Source organism: Gymnoscopelus microlampas, assembly GCF_963454915.1.
Source record: "Gymnoscopelus microlampas genome assembly, chromosome: 2".
NCBI classification, from domain to species: Eukaryota; Metazoa; Chordata; class Actinopteri; order Myctophiformes; family Myctophidae; genus Gymnoscopelus; species Gymnoscopelus microlampas.
The window spans coordinates 60,127,031-60,145,264 of record NC_139939.1 but is presented as its reverse complement, the minus strand read 5'-3'; the positions used below and the strand labels follow the sequence as shown (position 1 = coordinate 60,145,264).

The following is an 18,234-nucleotide window of genomic DNA, read 5'->3' as shown; positions in this document are numbered from 1 at the left end:
CAGGAAGTGCTCGCAGTGAAGCAGAGAAACAGTTTGTTGTTTATTTTCATCTTTCAGGTACAGGAACATTATGACGTCACTCTGTGGACTTTCTATTATATATTAATATTTGTAGTCTTTGAAGCTGAGACACATGTATAAGAACTATGTGTTCTAGTTGTGTTTGTGGACGTTGAGCTTAGCTTTAGATCAAGACTATCATAGATGTATTTAATCGAGTCTTGACTTTTACTGTAGTATCTACCAGAGTCTTAGCTCCACCCCCCTAGTTTGTCCTGGAATGTCACCAGTAAAGCCCGTATTTCTCCAAACATTTACAAATGATAAATATAAGGTTGTTACCCGGTTGGTCCAAATGTTAACTAGGTGTCCGGAGTGTTTGTGTAATGTATTAGTCTATATTTTACAATAAAGAAGTGTTTTAATCCCGTCTGTGGCCGATTCTGTCTGAAGTTCCCTATGGGTGGTTGTGACGGGGCGCATCCGGTGAAATCCGGAATTACACTCAACGTAAACAGGAGGTAAACGAGGGGGAAGAAATGGCGCTCGGCCACAGACGGGATTAAAACACTTCTTTATTGTAAAATATGCACAAATACATTACTCAAATACTCCGGACACCTAGTTAACATGTGGGTCAAGCGGGTAAACACCTTATATTTAGCATTTAAACATGTTTGGAGAAATACGGGCTTTACTGGTGACATTCCAGGACAAACTTGGGGGGTGGAGCTAAGACTCGTACAGATACATGTCAAAAACGATCAAATGCATCTATACGATAGTCTTTATCTAAGGCTAATACAACTTTTAATTATTTTTTTAGGCTTCATTAATGTCACAAATTGCACAAATAACTTAAATACATACATGCATATTTACAGACATATTTAATAATATTTTACTGTCAAGAAACTGTAAAGATTGTGTAAATAGCTGATCTGCAAGATTACAACTGTGTGTGTGTGTGTGTGTGTGTGTGTGTGTGTGTGTGTGTGTGTGTGTGTGTACAGTGCAGTGGTGGGAAGTAACTAAGTACATTTACTAAACATACATTAACCACTTTAGCCCTATTTTATACCTAGGCTATTTGAAAATAGCAGATCTACAAGCTCACAACGCGCGTTGCCTGTGTGTGTGTGTGTGTGTGTGTGTGTGTGTGTGTGTGTGTGTGTGTGTGTGTGTGTGTGTGTGTGTGTGTGTGTGTGTGTGTGTACAGTGTGATGTCCTGGTTGGAGCTGGTTCCTCTAGAGGGAGGGGCTCCCATCAACCTGCCTGACGGACAGACTGTGGTGGGACGAGGTCCTTTCCTAGGGGTGAGTCTGACGCCGTGGGCGTGTTCTCTCCTCCGCGTCATCAGCGCCCATACCCTAGGTGGGGTTGGTGAAAGGGCCTTTCTGTGTGGAGTTTGCATGTTCTCCCCGTGTCTCCTAGGGTAGTTAATACCCTCACAAAAACATGCAGTAATCCTGGTCTCTATACTGCCTCCCCCTGGTCAGCCGGGGCGCCTGATGGAGGGGAAAGGAACTGGTTGGAATAACGTGTTCCTTCCACGCGGTACGTCCTACCAGGGAAACTCCCCCCTGTCAGGTGATAAGAAGCTACGTCCTACCGGGGAAACTCCCCCCTGTCAGGTGATAAGAAGCTACGTCCTACCGGGGAAACTCCCCCCTGTCAGGTGACAAGAAGCTATACGTCCTACCGGGGAACCTCCCCCCTGTCAGGTGATAAGAAGCGGCCTGCTCACTCCTCATGCGTTGAAGGAAGCATGAGCTCAGTTCGGGGCTCTCCCCAGGCTGGCAGAGGGAGAGTAGCGCCCAGAATTACATGCTTAGGCAATTGGCACTGGGTGAAAAAATGGGTTACAACAATTGTGGTATTCAAGGAGAGGAGCAATGTTTGTTCAGATTCCGGTTTCATGGCTCTTTTTTTAGAAGAAAAAACGGTCACCAAATCACTTCTCAATCGCTGCAGGTGTGTTAGCGTGCGTACATTCTGTGATCTGCGTTTCACTGTGCTTATGTTTGATATGTTTATGTACCTTACCTTTTCTTCAGGTTAATGACAGGTTTACATTTTTAACATGTTTCTGTACATTTTCTTCAGGTTAACGACAAAAGAGTGTCCAGAAACCATGCTGTCCTGGAGAACCTGGACGGACGCCTTCGTCTCAAACCGGTAGGTTCTTCCTAAAACCACCTGAACCCGAGCGTAAAATAAACATAACATCAGTGGTAACACATTGGTTCCCGGGGGACCTTCCTCCCCCCCCCCCCCCCCCCCCCCGACGGTCCCGATTGTCACAGCTTGGCTCTAGGCCGTGACAAACATTGGGACGACGGAGACCAGGATGTAGTTATAATCAAAACATATTTATTAAACAAAGACTAATGATAAAGAACTGAGGATGGATAAACAAACACAAGGATCCTATGGAGTGTGGAGTCAGTAATCAGTGGTGTAAATGTGGATGTGTGAGACATGGTGTGGTGCAAGGTGTGTGGATGGAAAGGAAGAACATAATCGTAATCATAATGGCATGGAGACCAAGGGGTTGGAGCTGGTGGAGATCTGGTCTGCTTCTCTCAGCTTCTGGCAGACACTGGTGAGGGCTGAGCTTTTATAGCCTCCTGGAGGCACCGGGCCCAGGTGCTCTCCAATCACTAATCAGCCCCACCCTGCTTCCTATAGGGCAAGAGTTAATACACAGCACACAACCACCCAGACTAATATATGTATGGGGCATCACACCCCCCCCCTTAAAGTCGTGGTCCCACTAGGAACCACGGCTCCCCACTGAACAATACTTAATACAAAACAAAATAATCAAACCCAAAATTCAATCATCACTTAAGTGCACTTTACATCACACAATTTAACATTATATTTTACCATGGTTTTACTACATTTTAGACTTAGATACTTTCAGATATTGTGTCTACTACTAGAGTGTAATACCACCCTTAGAGCCCTGGCCTTGCAACCCCCCTGGACTCTCCTCCCCCCTCAACAGCTGGATCCTGGTGTTTCAGCTAGCAATAGGGCTGTCAAGGAGCAGGACAGGCCAGGGACCACAAGGCCAGGCTCTAAAAAAAAAAAAACACATCAAGGATTAGACAGACATTTTGACTGGTGCATTGTCTCTGGCTCCAGTTTACTATAGACACCAAACCTTGGGTAGCTGACCCAACTGTCCTCTACCTCAGTCACTGCCACTGACTGAGAAGAAGGACCGAAGGTGGCTGACCTAGGACCATAGCTAGGTCGTAACAGGTTTACATGACACAACTGAGTAGCATTTCGCAGCTTCGGAGTTGAAATGAGGTAGCTGACCTCTGACATACGCTCAACAACAGTATATGGACCTGAAAGATTTGCTTGGAAAGGCAACAGAGCCAGCACTTGTTCACCCGGTCTGAACTGCCGACGTTCAGCCCGCCGACCAAATGAACGCTTAATTTTCACAATAGCATTTGAACTGACCTCTTTCGAATGCGTAGCAGGACCTACATGGTTCAACAGTGGTGGTGGCGACACATTTGCCCACACGCGGCCCCCAGCATGCATGTTCCCCAGGAGAACATCGACCCCAGCCATTGGCAACGCCGTGCGCAACGCCACTTCCACCTCGCCCTGAACCAGCCCACACTCAAGATTGAGTTTGTGTGTAGGAGAAGGGATTATGGACATGCCCATACCACGGCTCAACATGTCACCCCCAGTAGCAGACTGTGCAGAGAATGGTAGGAGAGAGTCAAGCACGTATGTGCCCAGTGCAGCAGTGTCCCGCAGAATTGTCACGGGCACTTTTTCACTGGACCCAGCAAGGGAGACAAATCCCCTCTCCACGAATGGACGGTACGCCTCGTCTACATCGTCGAGACTCCTCTCGTTCCCATGTAAAGGACCTTCCGACCTTGACACCACTGACACCGGCGCAACCGCCGCTGCCGACTTCACCTCCATTTTTTCTCTCTGTTTCAGTGAATAACAGTCTGCTTTAATGTGACCCTTCTTGCCACAATAGTGACATGTTTTATCACCGTCACGGGCAGCCCAACTTGTCCCGTCCTCCATTTTAAAATTCCTACTGAAAGGTGCACTGCGCCAGCCGTCGCCATGGCTGGATGCGGTGCCCTCCTGATGCGTAATATGGGAGCCCCGTGGTACCCATTCACGGTGCGTCAAGACATACTGGTCAGCCAAAGCGGCTGCTTCTGCCACAGTTTTAATCTGCTGCTCGGTGATATAAATCGCTATGTGACTGGGAATTGCATTTTTAAACTGCTCTAGCAGCATCAAGTCGCACAACCCCTCACATGTGCTCCCACCTGCAGCCATACGCCAACGGTTAAAGTTGATCACTAATTCCCGTGAGAATTCTAAATGTGACTGTTTGTCGTCTTTTCTGTTGTTTCTAAAGCGCTGCCGGTAACTCTCAGGCACCATTTCATACACTTTCAGAACAGCAGACTTAACAGTGGCATAATTTAAACTTTCTGTGACTGATAATGCCGAATACGCCTCCTGTGCCTTCCCAGTAAGCACGCACTGCAGCATCACCGTCCGGTCCGCATCAGGCCAACCTCTCGAGTTTGCTAGTCTTTCAAATAATGAAAAAAAAGTTTCAGGCTCCTTCTCACTGAACTTTGGCATCAAACGCAAGCTCTTCACCAAATCAAAAGGTTGCTTTTCTGAAGCTACATTTCCTCCTCCCTCCAACATAGTCTGGTCCATCTTACCTTCCTTTACTAGCTCTACCTTCTCCCTCTGCAAATTCATTCTCATTTTTTCTATTTCAATTCTCTCTCGCTCTACTTCTCGCTGTTGTTTAATCCTCTCCATTTCCAGCTGAATAAGCATCAGTTCTTTTTGTTCTGTAAAAGACAGATTTTGGTTCGGTGGCGGCACCGCCGCACCGTCTCCCTTCCCTGTTTCATTACCTGGTAAGATACCAATATCTTCCAAGATGTCACTTAATACTACCTTAATTGTATGTACTTTCCGTCTCCTGTCCCCAATGTCAATTTTGTAATGGTCAGCAATTTCTAGAAGCTGCTCCTTTGTACAGCTTTCTAAAAAATCTACTGACGGCGACGCAATAAATGTATCAATTTGAGCCATTTTACTTATCACTTGAATGTATATCTGACACCAGTTCAATACAACACCAACACCAACTGACTGAGCAATCAGAAGCGTCCCCTATCTGCCTCATTAAATCTTATATAACTCATCCCTAGCTCTTCATGGGGTTTCGCGGGGGTATTTACGCACTAAATATATGCAGGAGACAACGCAATCAGTTGATAATTACGCCGTCAGCCACATACCGTGCTCCCGAGACAACTGCTACTACCGCTTCACCCCAACATTACCAAAATACAAGAAAAGAAATAAATCCACGAAAGTCTAAAGACTAACGTGGCTTATGCCTAACATGGGACAACAGTAGCTCCTATATGATTACTCAATCTCTCAGTATCAGTATGTCAAAACTTAGCCCATATACACATTCAAATAACTCCATGCTCAAAGAAAAAATACGGGGAATCAAAGAAATTTAACGATAACGCAACGTTAAACAAAACACCGCACGCACTGAAACACTTTGAAACCGCTTCAAACAAAGAAAAAGGGAATCCCGAGTTAGGCCCTCCCAAACCGCATTTGATTGGCCCAACTTTACATTACGTCACGGGGAATACCCCAACTTACTTCAAGACCGGTTTTCAAAAAAAACATTCAGTGACTGTGCGCAACAAAAAAAACTTTAACTGACTTTAAAGTTTAACAATACTCACTTAAGTTCGGAACGAGCCCCCATTTGTCACAGCTTGGCTCTAGGCCGTGACAAACATTGGGACGACGGAGACCAGGATGTAGTTATAATCAAAACATATTTATTAAACAAAGACTAATGATAAAGAACTGAGGATGGATAAACAAACACAAGGATCCTATGGAGTGTGGAGTCAGTAATCAGTGGTGTAAATGTGGATGTGTGAGACATGGTGTGGTGCAAGGTGTGTGGATGGAAAGGAAGAACATAATCGTAATCATAATGGCATGGAGACCAAGGGGTTGGAGCTGGTGGAGATCTGGTCTGCTTCTCTCAGCTTCTGGCAGACACTGGTGAGGGCTGAGCTTTTATAGCCTCCTGGAGGCACCGGGCCCAGGTGCTCTCCAATCACTAATCAGCCCCACCCTGCTTCCTATAGGGCAAGAGTTAATACACAGCACACAACCACCCAGACTAATATATGTATGGGGCATCACACGATCAACAGGTTGAGAACCACTGGTCTACTGGACCAACTGCATGACTAACCTCTAAACACTCCTATTGATCACTCTTCCAATGCTTCTTGTTTAATGTCATCCGAGGTGCCTACAATGTCAGATAAAAAACACTGTGAAACGGCATTCTGCTTCTACGGGCCGACAGCGTGGAATAAAGTCCCATTACACCTAAGACAGGCAGCCTCGGTGGATAGCTTTAACCCATTTTGGGCGGGAACCGCTATTTGTAACTATACCTTTCAGGACAGTATGTACAGTATATAGCAACATTACATTACATTACATTACAGCCATTTAGCAGATGCTTTTATCCAAAGCGACTTACAATAAGTGCATTCAACATAGTTAGGGAACGAAACTACTAATCACCAGAAGTCTTAAAGGGGAAATCCACCCATTTTCAATATTTAACTATGTCATTAATATAGCATAGAGGAGTTGTGTGGAAATAAGAAAAAAGTTCCCCCCTTTCTGTGTTGCCTTGAACTGGAGCATTGATTGTGGGTTTAACATTGCAAATTACAACATGATGAGTCATCACGTTGTAATTTGCAATGTTAAACCCACAATCAATCCTCCAGTTCAAGGCAACACAGAAAGGGGGGAACTTTTTTCTTATTTCCACACAACTCCTTTATGCTATATTAATGACATAGTTAAATATTGAAAATGGGTGGATTTCCCCTTTAAGTGCATTTCCTGAAAAAACAAGCAACCAAGAGTATACCTAGCGCTAAGGTAAATCTGCTATATATCAGCTACCTACTTTCTTAAACAGATGAGACAAAATAGCAAAATCAAATGAGCACGAGCTAATACAAAAAGTGTATCGACTAAACAAGATCCCATAAAACAGTACAACAATAAAACAAGAGTTCGTACAACTAGTTAACAACAAGTAAGCCAGACAAAGAGGAAGGGTAGTGTTTCCTTGGCGAAAGATGGGCAGTGACTCTGCTGTCCTGACTTCAGTGGGAAGTTCATTCCACCACTGTGGGGCCAGAACAGAAAAAAGTCGTGACCGTGTCGATCAACCAGAAGAACCCTTGAGTGACGAGGCAATCAGTCGCCCCGAGGTGGCAGACCGAAGTGGTCGGGCAGGGGTGTAGGCATCAACCATAGCCCGGAGGTAGGAAGGAGCTGTTCCTTTCACTGCCCTATAGGCTAGCACCAGGGTTTTAAACTGGATCCGAGCTGCTACGGGGAGCCAGTGTAGAGAACGGAGAAGGATAGTTGTGTGGGAGAACTTGGGGCGGTTGAACACCAGACGAGCTGCAGCTTTCTGAACAAGCTCCAGAGGTCTGATGGCAGATGCCGGAGCACCAGCCAGGAAGGAGTTGCAGTAGTCCAGGCGGGAGATGACAACAACATACATGTGTTGTAATTCTTTTCAGAAAACCTCAGGATTTAGAAGGCGTTTTTAGAATGGGCCTCAGGTCTAAAAGGGTTAAAGTACAGCTCAAGACCTACTTCTTCACTCCTGCGTTTTCTTCCCTGTTTTTCCTGATTCACTGCCTTTTTGTTTTGCCCATTATTTAATGCCATTATTTAATGCCATTATTTAATGCCATTATTTAATGCCATTATTTTAAATGGTTTTAATGTTGGTTTTGCTTTTGCTCTTCTTTTAGCTTTATTGTTAAATTATTATAGCTTTTTCTGTAAAGCACTTCTGCCTTATTTATTTTTTATAATTTGTGTGCTCTGTAAAGCACTTTGAGCTGCATTCATTTCATTAAAGGTGCTATATAAATAAAGTGTATTATGATTATTATTATTATCCTGTATTGTTCTGTCCTCAGACCCACTCCAACCCTTGCTTCGTCCAGTCGTCTCTGGAGGACGCCCCGCGGGCCTTAGAGAGAGAGCGCTGGTACTCCCTCCATCATGGAGACATCTTCTCCCTGCTCCCCGGGAGGCTCCTGTACCGTCTGGAGAGCGTGGGAGGAGAGGAGGAGGACACGCCCAGGTACCGTTTCCATGGCAACTAGAGTTCTAAACAGGCCTGAAAATTAAGGCCCGGCCCTAACTGGGCCGGCCCAAGGCTCGGCCCGGCCCGAACAATTAAACTTTAGGCCCGAAAACCCAAACCCCCGAAAAGGTGTCCTTAATGTCCTCAAAGTCACGCATCCAAGAATAAGGATAAGTATAATTCCTTTTAACAGGTCGTTCATGAAAGTCCTTGCGGTCTTGTTTCCAATGAGAACCTGTGAGCAATTAGGGGTTAAGAGTCTTGCTCAGGGACAAATTTCATTTCATCGACACATATGCTGGCGTGGCCTGGAATCGAACCTGGGCAACCAGGGCCTCTGGCTCCCTAGGCGGGCTCACTAACCACTCAGCTATGGCCGCCCCAAGCTTTGAAATTTTGAACTGAGCAGATTGGACCTTCTGTTCCAGAGATAATGGACAAAACATCTTGAAAACGGACACTTTTGCCGATTTTCGGTTGAACTTTGGCCATTGACGTCCGTTTTTCTGTAATAACACGGGGCTAGGAAGGTCGTACGGCGACAAACTAGATACCTGAGTAAAGTTCACTTTGAGCTGCATCCAACACATCCAACACATCCAACACATCCAACACATCCACTGCCACACCCGTCGGCCTTACCGCTAGGTCGATAAGGTTAATTATGACGACACACCTTTCATGTCATCTCATCACAGCTCATTGGGTCTCGTTCTTGGAACGGACCCTTCACCCCCGCCCCCCCCCCCCCCCCCCCCCCTCACAACACCACACTCAACACCACGACTCATGGAAATAGCAGATCTGCAAGCCCTACTATTTTCAGATCATGTTCTCCTCAGAATATTGATGTCAACCATCAAAACGATGTAATAAATGTATTGAACGGTTCACAGAAACAGCCAGGAGTTTGACCCAGAGGAGACCAGCGCTACACAACTACCTGTCTCACAACCTGTCTCACCACCTGTCTCACTCTCTGAGGACCACAAACAAGCTGTCTCACTCTCTGAGGACCACAAACAACCCGTCTCACTCTCTGAGGACCACAAACAACCTGTCTCACTCGCTGAGGTAGAGCTGCCTGTAGCGATCGTGAACATTTTTACTTGACGATTAAAATTGTCATTCAAATAATTTCTGATTAACCATTTCAATGTGTTATTCTGTACGATGGAAATATTTCTATCTGGCTTTTAAGCTTTTTCTTTTTTTGATTTTTTTAATTGGCCATTTTGCATATCAAACCAAAAGAAAATAACAATTCTGAGAGACATAATTATGCAACAATAAATATGCAAATACAAAAAAATAAAAAAGACAAAGATCTTAAACATTTATATATACACATATATAGAATTAAACTCAAAGAAAAACAAAAATACATACATTTATACACAAATGTGCACAGGGCAGAATATGACAAATAACTTCAATACACAAAGAAATTACCAATATTAATAATCAAATGTACCAAAGGTCAAAATAGGACAATATTTTATAATTGTATACTCGATGTGTGTGAGTTTGTAGATCTGTTATTTCCACCTTTTTGATTATGATGACTGTGCAAAAAAAAAATCGGAATTGTGATTTTCTGAAATAATTGTGATTAATTGGCGATGATGTGATAATTGTGACAGGCCAGGTCTGAGAAGGAAGTCACACAACTCAAAGAAGAAGAAGAAGAAGAGGATAACGGCTCATGTAACTTCAATAAGGTGAGTTGTAATTCCAGTATTCAACCAGAGATCCCTCAGTCGATGGAGATTCTTTGATTCGAGCAGCTTTTGTTTGTTTGTTTGTTAGTTTTTTCCTGTTTGATTTCCCTTTGATTTGAAGTTAATCCACCTACCCCCGGTACACTCTGATTAACTGCTGTTAATCGAAGTGGTGTTAAGGAAAATGTGTTAATAAAATGTACAAAGTAACTAGTTACCAAAATGTTCAAATTAGTGTAGTTGTACTTAGTTACTTTACACGACAGGAAACTAAAAGACTAGAAGAGAATAATGCTCAACAATCAGATCTCTTTCTCTTGTTTTACAGACACAGTCAGAAGACAGAAGAACGGTTTGTTCTCCTGAAGTGAAGAGAAGAGTTTTACCATCCTGGATGTCTGCTGCCTCTCCTTCACCTAAAGGTGTGTGTGTGTGTGTGTGTGTGTGTGTGTGTGTGTGTGTGTGACTTTGAGAGTTGTGCAAATGGACCCACAAGGATCCGTTGTATTCTCTCAGAGTTCAGTTAGGTGGTCTTTGAAATGAAAAGGTCTGAGAACCAATGCCTTAATTAATGAGTGATAATAATAATGCATTTTATTTATAATGCATGTGCAAGTGTATTGGTCAATGCCCACAACCCTTCCCGACCCAGGTTTGGAATGGTCTAACCCCATCCCTCAAAAAATGCAGTTCGCTGGGCTCATTTAAAAGAGCCTTAAAAAAATCACCTTTCAGGAGGCCAAAAGAGGAGGTAGTACCATTTTCCCGTTAGACAGCCGACCCCCCCCCCTGTTCTTGTACATATCTTTCCCCCCTTTTTTTTTATTCCATTGGCTGTACATAGTGTTGTATGTATGTATGTATATATGTATATATGTATATGTGTATATATATATATGTATGTATGTATATATATATGTATATGTATGTGTGTATGTATGTATATGTGTATATATGTATATATGTATATATGTATATATGTATATATGTATATGTATGTGTATGTATGTATGTATATATATATATATATATATATATATATATATAATTTTTTTGCTGTTTTTTTTTTATTTTTTTATTTCCTTGTAATGATATTTGAACTGTGGTGCCACTATATATGTATATGAATTGAATACCAAGGCCCTCATTGGAAACAAGTCCGCAAGGACTTTTATGAACGGACCTGTTAGACAAAGTATTTTAAATGTAAATGTGTTGTTTTACATTCTTTTGCCTAATAAAATATTCAATCAATCAAAAGACCACTCCGGTCGGCCACCAAGGGGCGACTGACTCCCCCGCCACTCAACGGTCCTTCTGGTCGATCGACACGGTCACGACTTTTTTCTGTTCTGGCCCCACAGTGGTGGAATGTACTTCCCACTGATGTCAGGACAGCAGAGTCACTGCCCATCTTTCGCCGCAGGCTGAAAACCCACCTCTTCAGGAAACACTACCCTTCCTCTTTGCCTGGCCTACTTGTTGTTAACTAGTTGTACGAATGCTTGTTTTATTGTTGAATTGTTTATTGGATCTTGTTTAGTCAATACAATTATTTGTTTTTAGCTCCTGCTCATTTGACTACTTTGTCTCATCTGTTTAAGGAAATAGGTAGCTGATATATTGCACTTTTACCTTAGCGCTAGGTATGCTCTTGGTTGCTTGTTATTGCAGAAAATGCACTTATAACCTCTGGTGATTAGTAGCTTTCGTTCCCTACCTTTGTTGATTGCACTTATTGTAAGTCGCTTTGGATAAAAGCGTCTGCTAAATGACTGTAATGTAATGTAATGTAATGTAAAGTGCTTACAATAAACATTTGCATAAAAAATGATGACATCACTGTATAAGAAATTAATAACCTGAGGTCATAATACAGCCTAGAGGTCAAAACAGTCAAAACAGTCAAAAAAGGAAAGAAAAATACTTGAAATTAAAATTGGAAATTGTAAAGTAAAAATACCTCAAAATTGTACTCAGGTACTGTACAGTACTTGAGTAAATGCACTTAGTTACTTTACAATGCTGACAGAATGTATGTCATTGCATGTTGTTCCAATCAGCTGGGGGAGGGGTCAGAGCCCCCAAACGACCCAGAGCTGCTGGTGGGACTTCATCAGGACAGACTGACCGCACCCCCAAGGTGAGGAAGACCACTGATGAAGATCACGGGACCCCCAAGGTGAGGAAGACCAGTGATGAAGGTGACAGGACCCCCAAGGTGAGGAAGACCAGTGATGAAGGTGACAGGACCCCCAAGGTGAGGAAGACCAGTGATGAAGGTGACGGGACCCCCAAGGCGAGGAAGACCAGTGATGAAGATGCGCGCAGACCTTCTCAAACGGTCAGTTCTAACCAGAGCTGCCAACGAATATGGAATATTCCAATATTAAAAATAAAAGAGAGGGGGGAGAGGGACACAGAGAGCGAGGAGAGAGAGGAGGAGAGGCACACACACACACACACACACACACACACACACACACACACAACTCTCAAATTTATTTCTCAACTCAAATTTTATTTATAAAGCACATTACAATGGCCAAGGCCAACCAAAGTGCTATACAACACATCAATGAACAACAGTGTTATAATACATACAATGCAACAGTACAATATAAAAATACAAAATACAAGCGGCGATTAGGAAACATGGCAGAACATAGTGAGGTAGTGACGGTAATTGTAGTGTAATGGTTTAACTGTGTTCAAAAGCCAGGGAAAAGAAATAGGTCTTTAGTAGTGATTTAAAAATGTCTATGGACTGAGAGGCTCTTATATTAAAAGGAAGGCTATTCCAGAGCACACACACACACACACACACACACACACACACACACACACACACACACACACACACACACACACACACACACACACACGGATTTATCAAGGATAAACGAAACATGGCCTTCTCCAGATAGACAGACTGCCCATAATAGACCATATTCACACGGCCCAGACTCCCAAACACAAGGACAATAAGTTGACAGTTATATCCTAACATTATTACCTATATTATATATAATATTATTACTAATTATTAATGTATACTAATAAAGTAATATATATATATAAGTAATTATTAATAATAATAATATAATATAATAATTATATAATATTATATATTATTAATAATATATTAATATTAATATAATTATATAATATTATTATATAATAATTAATAATTAGTATTAGTAATAACTAATAAAGTATTACTAATATTACTAATTAATAATGTATATTATTATATGTATATTATTATTATAATATAATAATAATCCATAATATGTTCCACCAAAGGCTGATATTTCATACGTTTAGATGTAAAACAAATGTCCATATACAAATCAAATGGGCAGCGTATTTCAAAGATTGTAACATCACACACACGCACACACACACACACGCACGCACGCACACACGCACGCACGCACGCACGCACGCACGCACGCACGCACGCACACACACACACACACAGAGGAGGGAGTCAGTCAGCCGTGATAATGTCTGTGTACTCCATTAATCTCAGAGCTAGACCACACTAGGTCTCCAGGGACCCCCGAGGGGTCCGCCATGTATTTGAAGCACGTTAATAACAACAGCTCTGCATGTGGCCCCATGCGCTCTGTGTCCTTTTCCTACAGCTGACAGGTTTAGCGAGAGAAACAAGCAACCAGGTGAATGAAAACAACCCCAAAATAAGCGAGCCCTTCAACGCGCGGTGTCGAATTTGTAGTACAGTACATTTTAGTCCAGCATTGTGAGCTTGTAGATCTGCTGTTTTCAAATGATTCTTATACATTTGAAAACTTTAAATGGGACATTCTGCATTATGAGTACTTTTACTTTTGGTATTTTAACAAAGAAAATAAAATCCCATACTCTAGCTTTAAATGTATGAAATGGTCCTTTAATCCAAGGCGTTCAGACGCAGGCTGCAGAGCGACGAGGAGGGGGAGGAGTCAGACGGCATGGATGTGACCGAGATGGAACAACAGGCCACGCCCCCCACCACCACCACCACAGCCAATCAGCAGCAGCACGGGAACGGGAAGTCCACAAACGGACAGGGGGAGGCGGCCACTGCTGCCGCGGGGGCGGAGTCATCTCGCGGCTCGGCTGGAGGCTCCGCCCAGTCGACGGGTGGAGGCAGGAAGGCCTGCCCCTATGGGAGGGGCTGCTACAGGTACACACTGTGTGTGTGTGTGTGTGTGTGTGTGTGTGTGTGTTAGTGCATTGGTTCTCAAAGTGGGGTCCGGGGACCCCTAGGGGTACTTGAGGGGGTTCCAAGGGGTCCCCAGCTAAATGATGGACAGGAACCAAATGGACCCTTATATGTCTGTAACTCTGAGAGTGTACAAATGGAACCAAATGGACCCTAACGGGTCCATTTGGTTCCATTTGTACACTCTCAGAGTTACATTAACATTGATTTTACAATATAAATTGGGGTCCCAGAGATAGAAATGCCATTAAATGGGGGTCCGTAGCCCTAATGCATGTTAAACTGAGGGTCCTTGAATTTAAAATGGTTGAGAATCACTGCTAGAGAGCCATAAAAATCGTCTCTTATTGGGGGTCCCTGGCTTATCTTTTCAAATGGGGGTCCGTGGGGTAATAAGTGTCAATTTGGGGGTCCTTGACATGAAAAAGTTTGAGAACCACTGTGTTAGTGAATGGTCGTTCATGATCATGATGCTGTTTTTGAATATATATATTTTTTTTTAAAGCAAACATGTGTAACTCAAATCTTTGCTTCTGGGGGGATTCTACAAAATGTCTTCTAAATCCTAACTAAATTTGCTATAATATATTTGGCCGTGGACCCCCCCCCCATCTCAAAATGTCTTGTTCCAGGGACCCTCAAAAGCTGTAACAGAGTTTAAAATGTTCGCTTTAAAAATATATATTCAAAAATTTTGCACACATTTTCGCGATTTTTCAAAACAGCAGATCTACAAGCTCATAGCGCGGCACTCGGTGCCGCGCTATGAGCTTGTAGATCTGCTGTTTTTTGAATAGCCCAAAGAAAATCTTAAAATGACAAGAGACACAGATAGATGCGTTCCCGGTCTTAAAGGGTTAAACAGTGAAACTGGAAGTGATGACACTAAATAAACGAGCAGACACACAATAGAAACTGGAACACTATAAAATATAAGGTCCCCAGAAACAAGCCCCACAGAACCCAGAGGTTGCATTGAAGCGTATTGGACATGCTGGTCATTTATAGGTACTGCAGCTTAGAACGGCCTGGGGCCCACTGTACACGAGTGAAAACGGTTTCAAAACGTGTCACAGAGGTGACGCATAACCTGTCACAGAAGCCCTAAATAGGCCCCGCCCATCACATTTCACAACCCTGAAAAAGGGGTGGTTTAGGAAAGTGCGCTGGGTGAGCAACTCAATGCAAGTGGATGGGAGGGGATACACGGTACCTCTCTATTATTTTAAATAACTGCCCCATAGACATATAAAGGTAGAGCCTCCTCCGGCTCTGAGCCGTCTGTATCTCGGGTTCGGCTTCCGCTTCTGCGGGGCAAACGGGAAGCTTCCGCGTGCGTCACAGAAGGAGGCGTTCGGTAGGCCAATCAGAGGCAGGTGGGGGCGGGACAACTAGATTCTGACATGTCCTTGAAAAGACGCGCTGTGATTGGCCAGTGGTCACTTTGAGTGAGATCGCGTCAACGAATTGCAGCGGCCAATGAGGTGTCTAGGTTTCTATATCTATGCTGTGCCCCAGTATCAAAACCGGTTTAGTTTAATGACTTCCTGTTTCCTGTTTCCTTCCAGGAAGAACCCTCTTCACTTCCAGGAGTTCAGTCACCATGGAGACACAGACTATGAGGAAGACTCTGACAAACATGATGATGAGGAAGATGAAGAAGATCGTCCACAATGTCCCTATGGAACTGACTGTTATAGGTCTGTTATTATTATTAGTATTATTATTAATGTCCCTATGGAACTGACTGTTATAGGTCTGTTATTATTATTATTATTATTATTATTATTATTAATAATATTACTATTAATGTCCCTATGGAACTGACTGTTATAGGTCTGTTATTATTATTATTATTATTATTATTATTATTATTATTATATTATTATTAATATTACTTTTAATGTCCCTATGGAACTGACTGTTATAGGTCTGTTATTATTATTATTGTTATATTATTAGTATTCATTATAATAACAGTGATATACAGTAACAAATTGAAGCTGGATCTATCTGTTTGTTTCCATAAGAAGAACTTTATGAAAAGTTTGTAAAATGAGCAGGTGTGTTTCCTCTGGATGCAGGCGGTTCTCTGGCAGTTAAAGAGTTAAAAGAAAGGAACCACACCACGGTGGAAAAGAACCGGCACTCCAACATAAGTGAAGGGAGGCTGATGAAGGCTGGGGCCTATAAGAGAACGTCTTATTTTGGAGTGCCTCCGTTGTGAAAATGTTGTGGCTTCACAATTTAAGTCTTTCTATTGTTCTGTTTCCAGGCAGAATCCTCTTCACAGGAAAGAATTCAAACACACTAAAAGAGCAGGTAATCTCTATGTAAAACCTTCATTTCATATATTCTAATAAACGCTGATGTTGGTAATAGGTTTTAAAATGGACCGTGTGATGTGGTGAGAATGAGACCCATGCATGGAATAACCCAATCAATCTGTGTCACTTTAGATTTATTGGGCTTTTCAAAAATAGCAGATCTACAAGCTCATGAGCTTGTAGATCTGCTATTTTTTGAAAAATCTGGAAAATGTGTGCAAATATATATATATATATATATATATAACAAAAAGGGGACTCCTGCACATCCAAAAAACCCTGTTGAAGGTGCAAGTCTAGTCAGCAGGTATATAAAATATAAAAAAGGGGATGAACCTTCAAAGAAGGGACTGCACACTCCAGGGAACAGAGATGGACAACTTACTATTGCATAAGTATTTTATTAGCACGACGCGTTTCGCCGTGAGCTTCGTCAGGTGCTATACAAAAAAATATTTTGTATTGCACCTGACGAAGCTCACGGCGAAACGCTGTGAGCTTCTATATATATCTATATATATAATATATAGATTTTTAACTCAAATCCTTGCTTCAGGGGGGTGCCTGGAACAAAACATTTTGAGATGGGAGGGGTCTGTGGACAAATACATATAATTTTGGGGGTCCTTGACAGTTTGAGAAACACTGATATTATAGCAACATACGTTTTTTTCAATGTTAGGATTTAGAAGACATTTGTAGAATCACCCAGAAGCACAGAGTTGAGTTAAAAATGTTCGCTTTCAAAATATATATATATTCAAATATTTGCACAAATGTTCGCGCTATGAGCTGCTATTTTTGAATAGCCAACAAAATAAAAAAAAATTGCACAGCATGCGTAGAATTGAAGTACTTTGCGAGGTGTTTTAATTGTGGTGTATACTGTATGTCCTTGGCTTCTCTCTATTTTTGTCCTTTTTAACAAAACAATGAATTCACATTCACTTTAATCACTTATTTCTCTGCAGCCAGGAGCTCAACCAGAGCTACAAGACGCCGTGGAGACGAGGAGGACGACGACGAGGAAGGAGACAAGGAGACGTGGGACGATGAGGACAGCTTCATTAACGACGAGGACAGCGACGACGTGTGGAACGATGAGGACTACGCCCCGCCGGCCGGCTCGGGGGACGACAGCGACGGAGAAAACGTCCTGACGCTGCAGAGAGAAGCCAAGGCCTTCATGAAGAACATCAGATGAACTCCTTTGATCCTTCTAACACCCGTTAAGACCATTGAGACCTGGAACTGTGTCATTTTTAGATTTGAGCTAAAAAGCATTATTTTACACTTTGGGCTATTCAAAAATAGCAGATCTACAAGCTCATAGCGCGGCACCGAGTGCCGCGCTATGAGCTTGTAGATCTGCTATTTTTGAAAATTCGTGAAAATGTGTGCAAATCTTTGAATATATATATTTTTAAAGCGAACATTTTTAACTCAAATCGTTGCTTCTGGGGGGTCCCTGGAACAAAATATTTTGATGGGGGTCCGCGGCCAAATACATATCATTTTGGGGGTCCTTGACGTGAAAAAGATTGAGCACCACTGATATAGAAACATACGTTTTTCAGAATACTGTTGAGATTTAGGAGACATGTAGAATCAGCTTCAGGTCTCAATGGGTTAAGACCAGGGGGAACGCATCTCTGTCCATTTTTTTGGGGGCTATTCAAA

General features: G+C 42.6%; 1 protein-coding gene across 2 annotated transcripts; it reads left to right on the top strand.

Moving 5' to 3' along the window:
• aplf (aprataxin and PNKP like factor) lies at nucleotides 1-17,849 on the top strand. 2 transcript variants are annotated; one of them, XM_084073935.1, is made up of 13 exons: nucleotides 1-57; nucleotides 1,220-1,316; nucleotides 2,107-2,178; nucleotides 8,106-8,272; nucleotides 9,172-9,349; nucleotides 9,919-9,996; nucleotides 10,325-10,418; nucleotides 12,060-12,139; nucleotides 12,179-12,340; nucleotides 13,923-14,188; nucleotides 15,796-15,927; nucleotides 16,503-16,549; nucleotides 17,526-17,849. In XM_084073935.1, the coding sequence occupies exons 2-13, from the start codon at nucleotides 1,224-1,226 to the stop codon at nucleotides 17,756-17,758; spliced, it is 1,602 nt and encodes a 533-aa protein (XP_083930061.1). In that variant the 5' UTR covers nucleotides 1-57; nucleotides 1,220-1,223; the 3' UTR covers nucleotides 17,759-17,849. The 2 variants fall into 2 exon arrangements, with proteins under 2 accessions (XP_083930061.1, XP_083930060.1); XM_084073934.1 differs by having other exon boundaries at nucleotides 12,060-12,340.
• The last annotated feature ends 385 nt before the right edge of the window (nucleotides 17,850-18,234 follow it).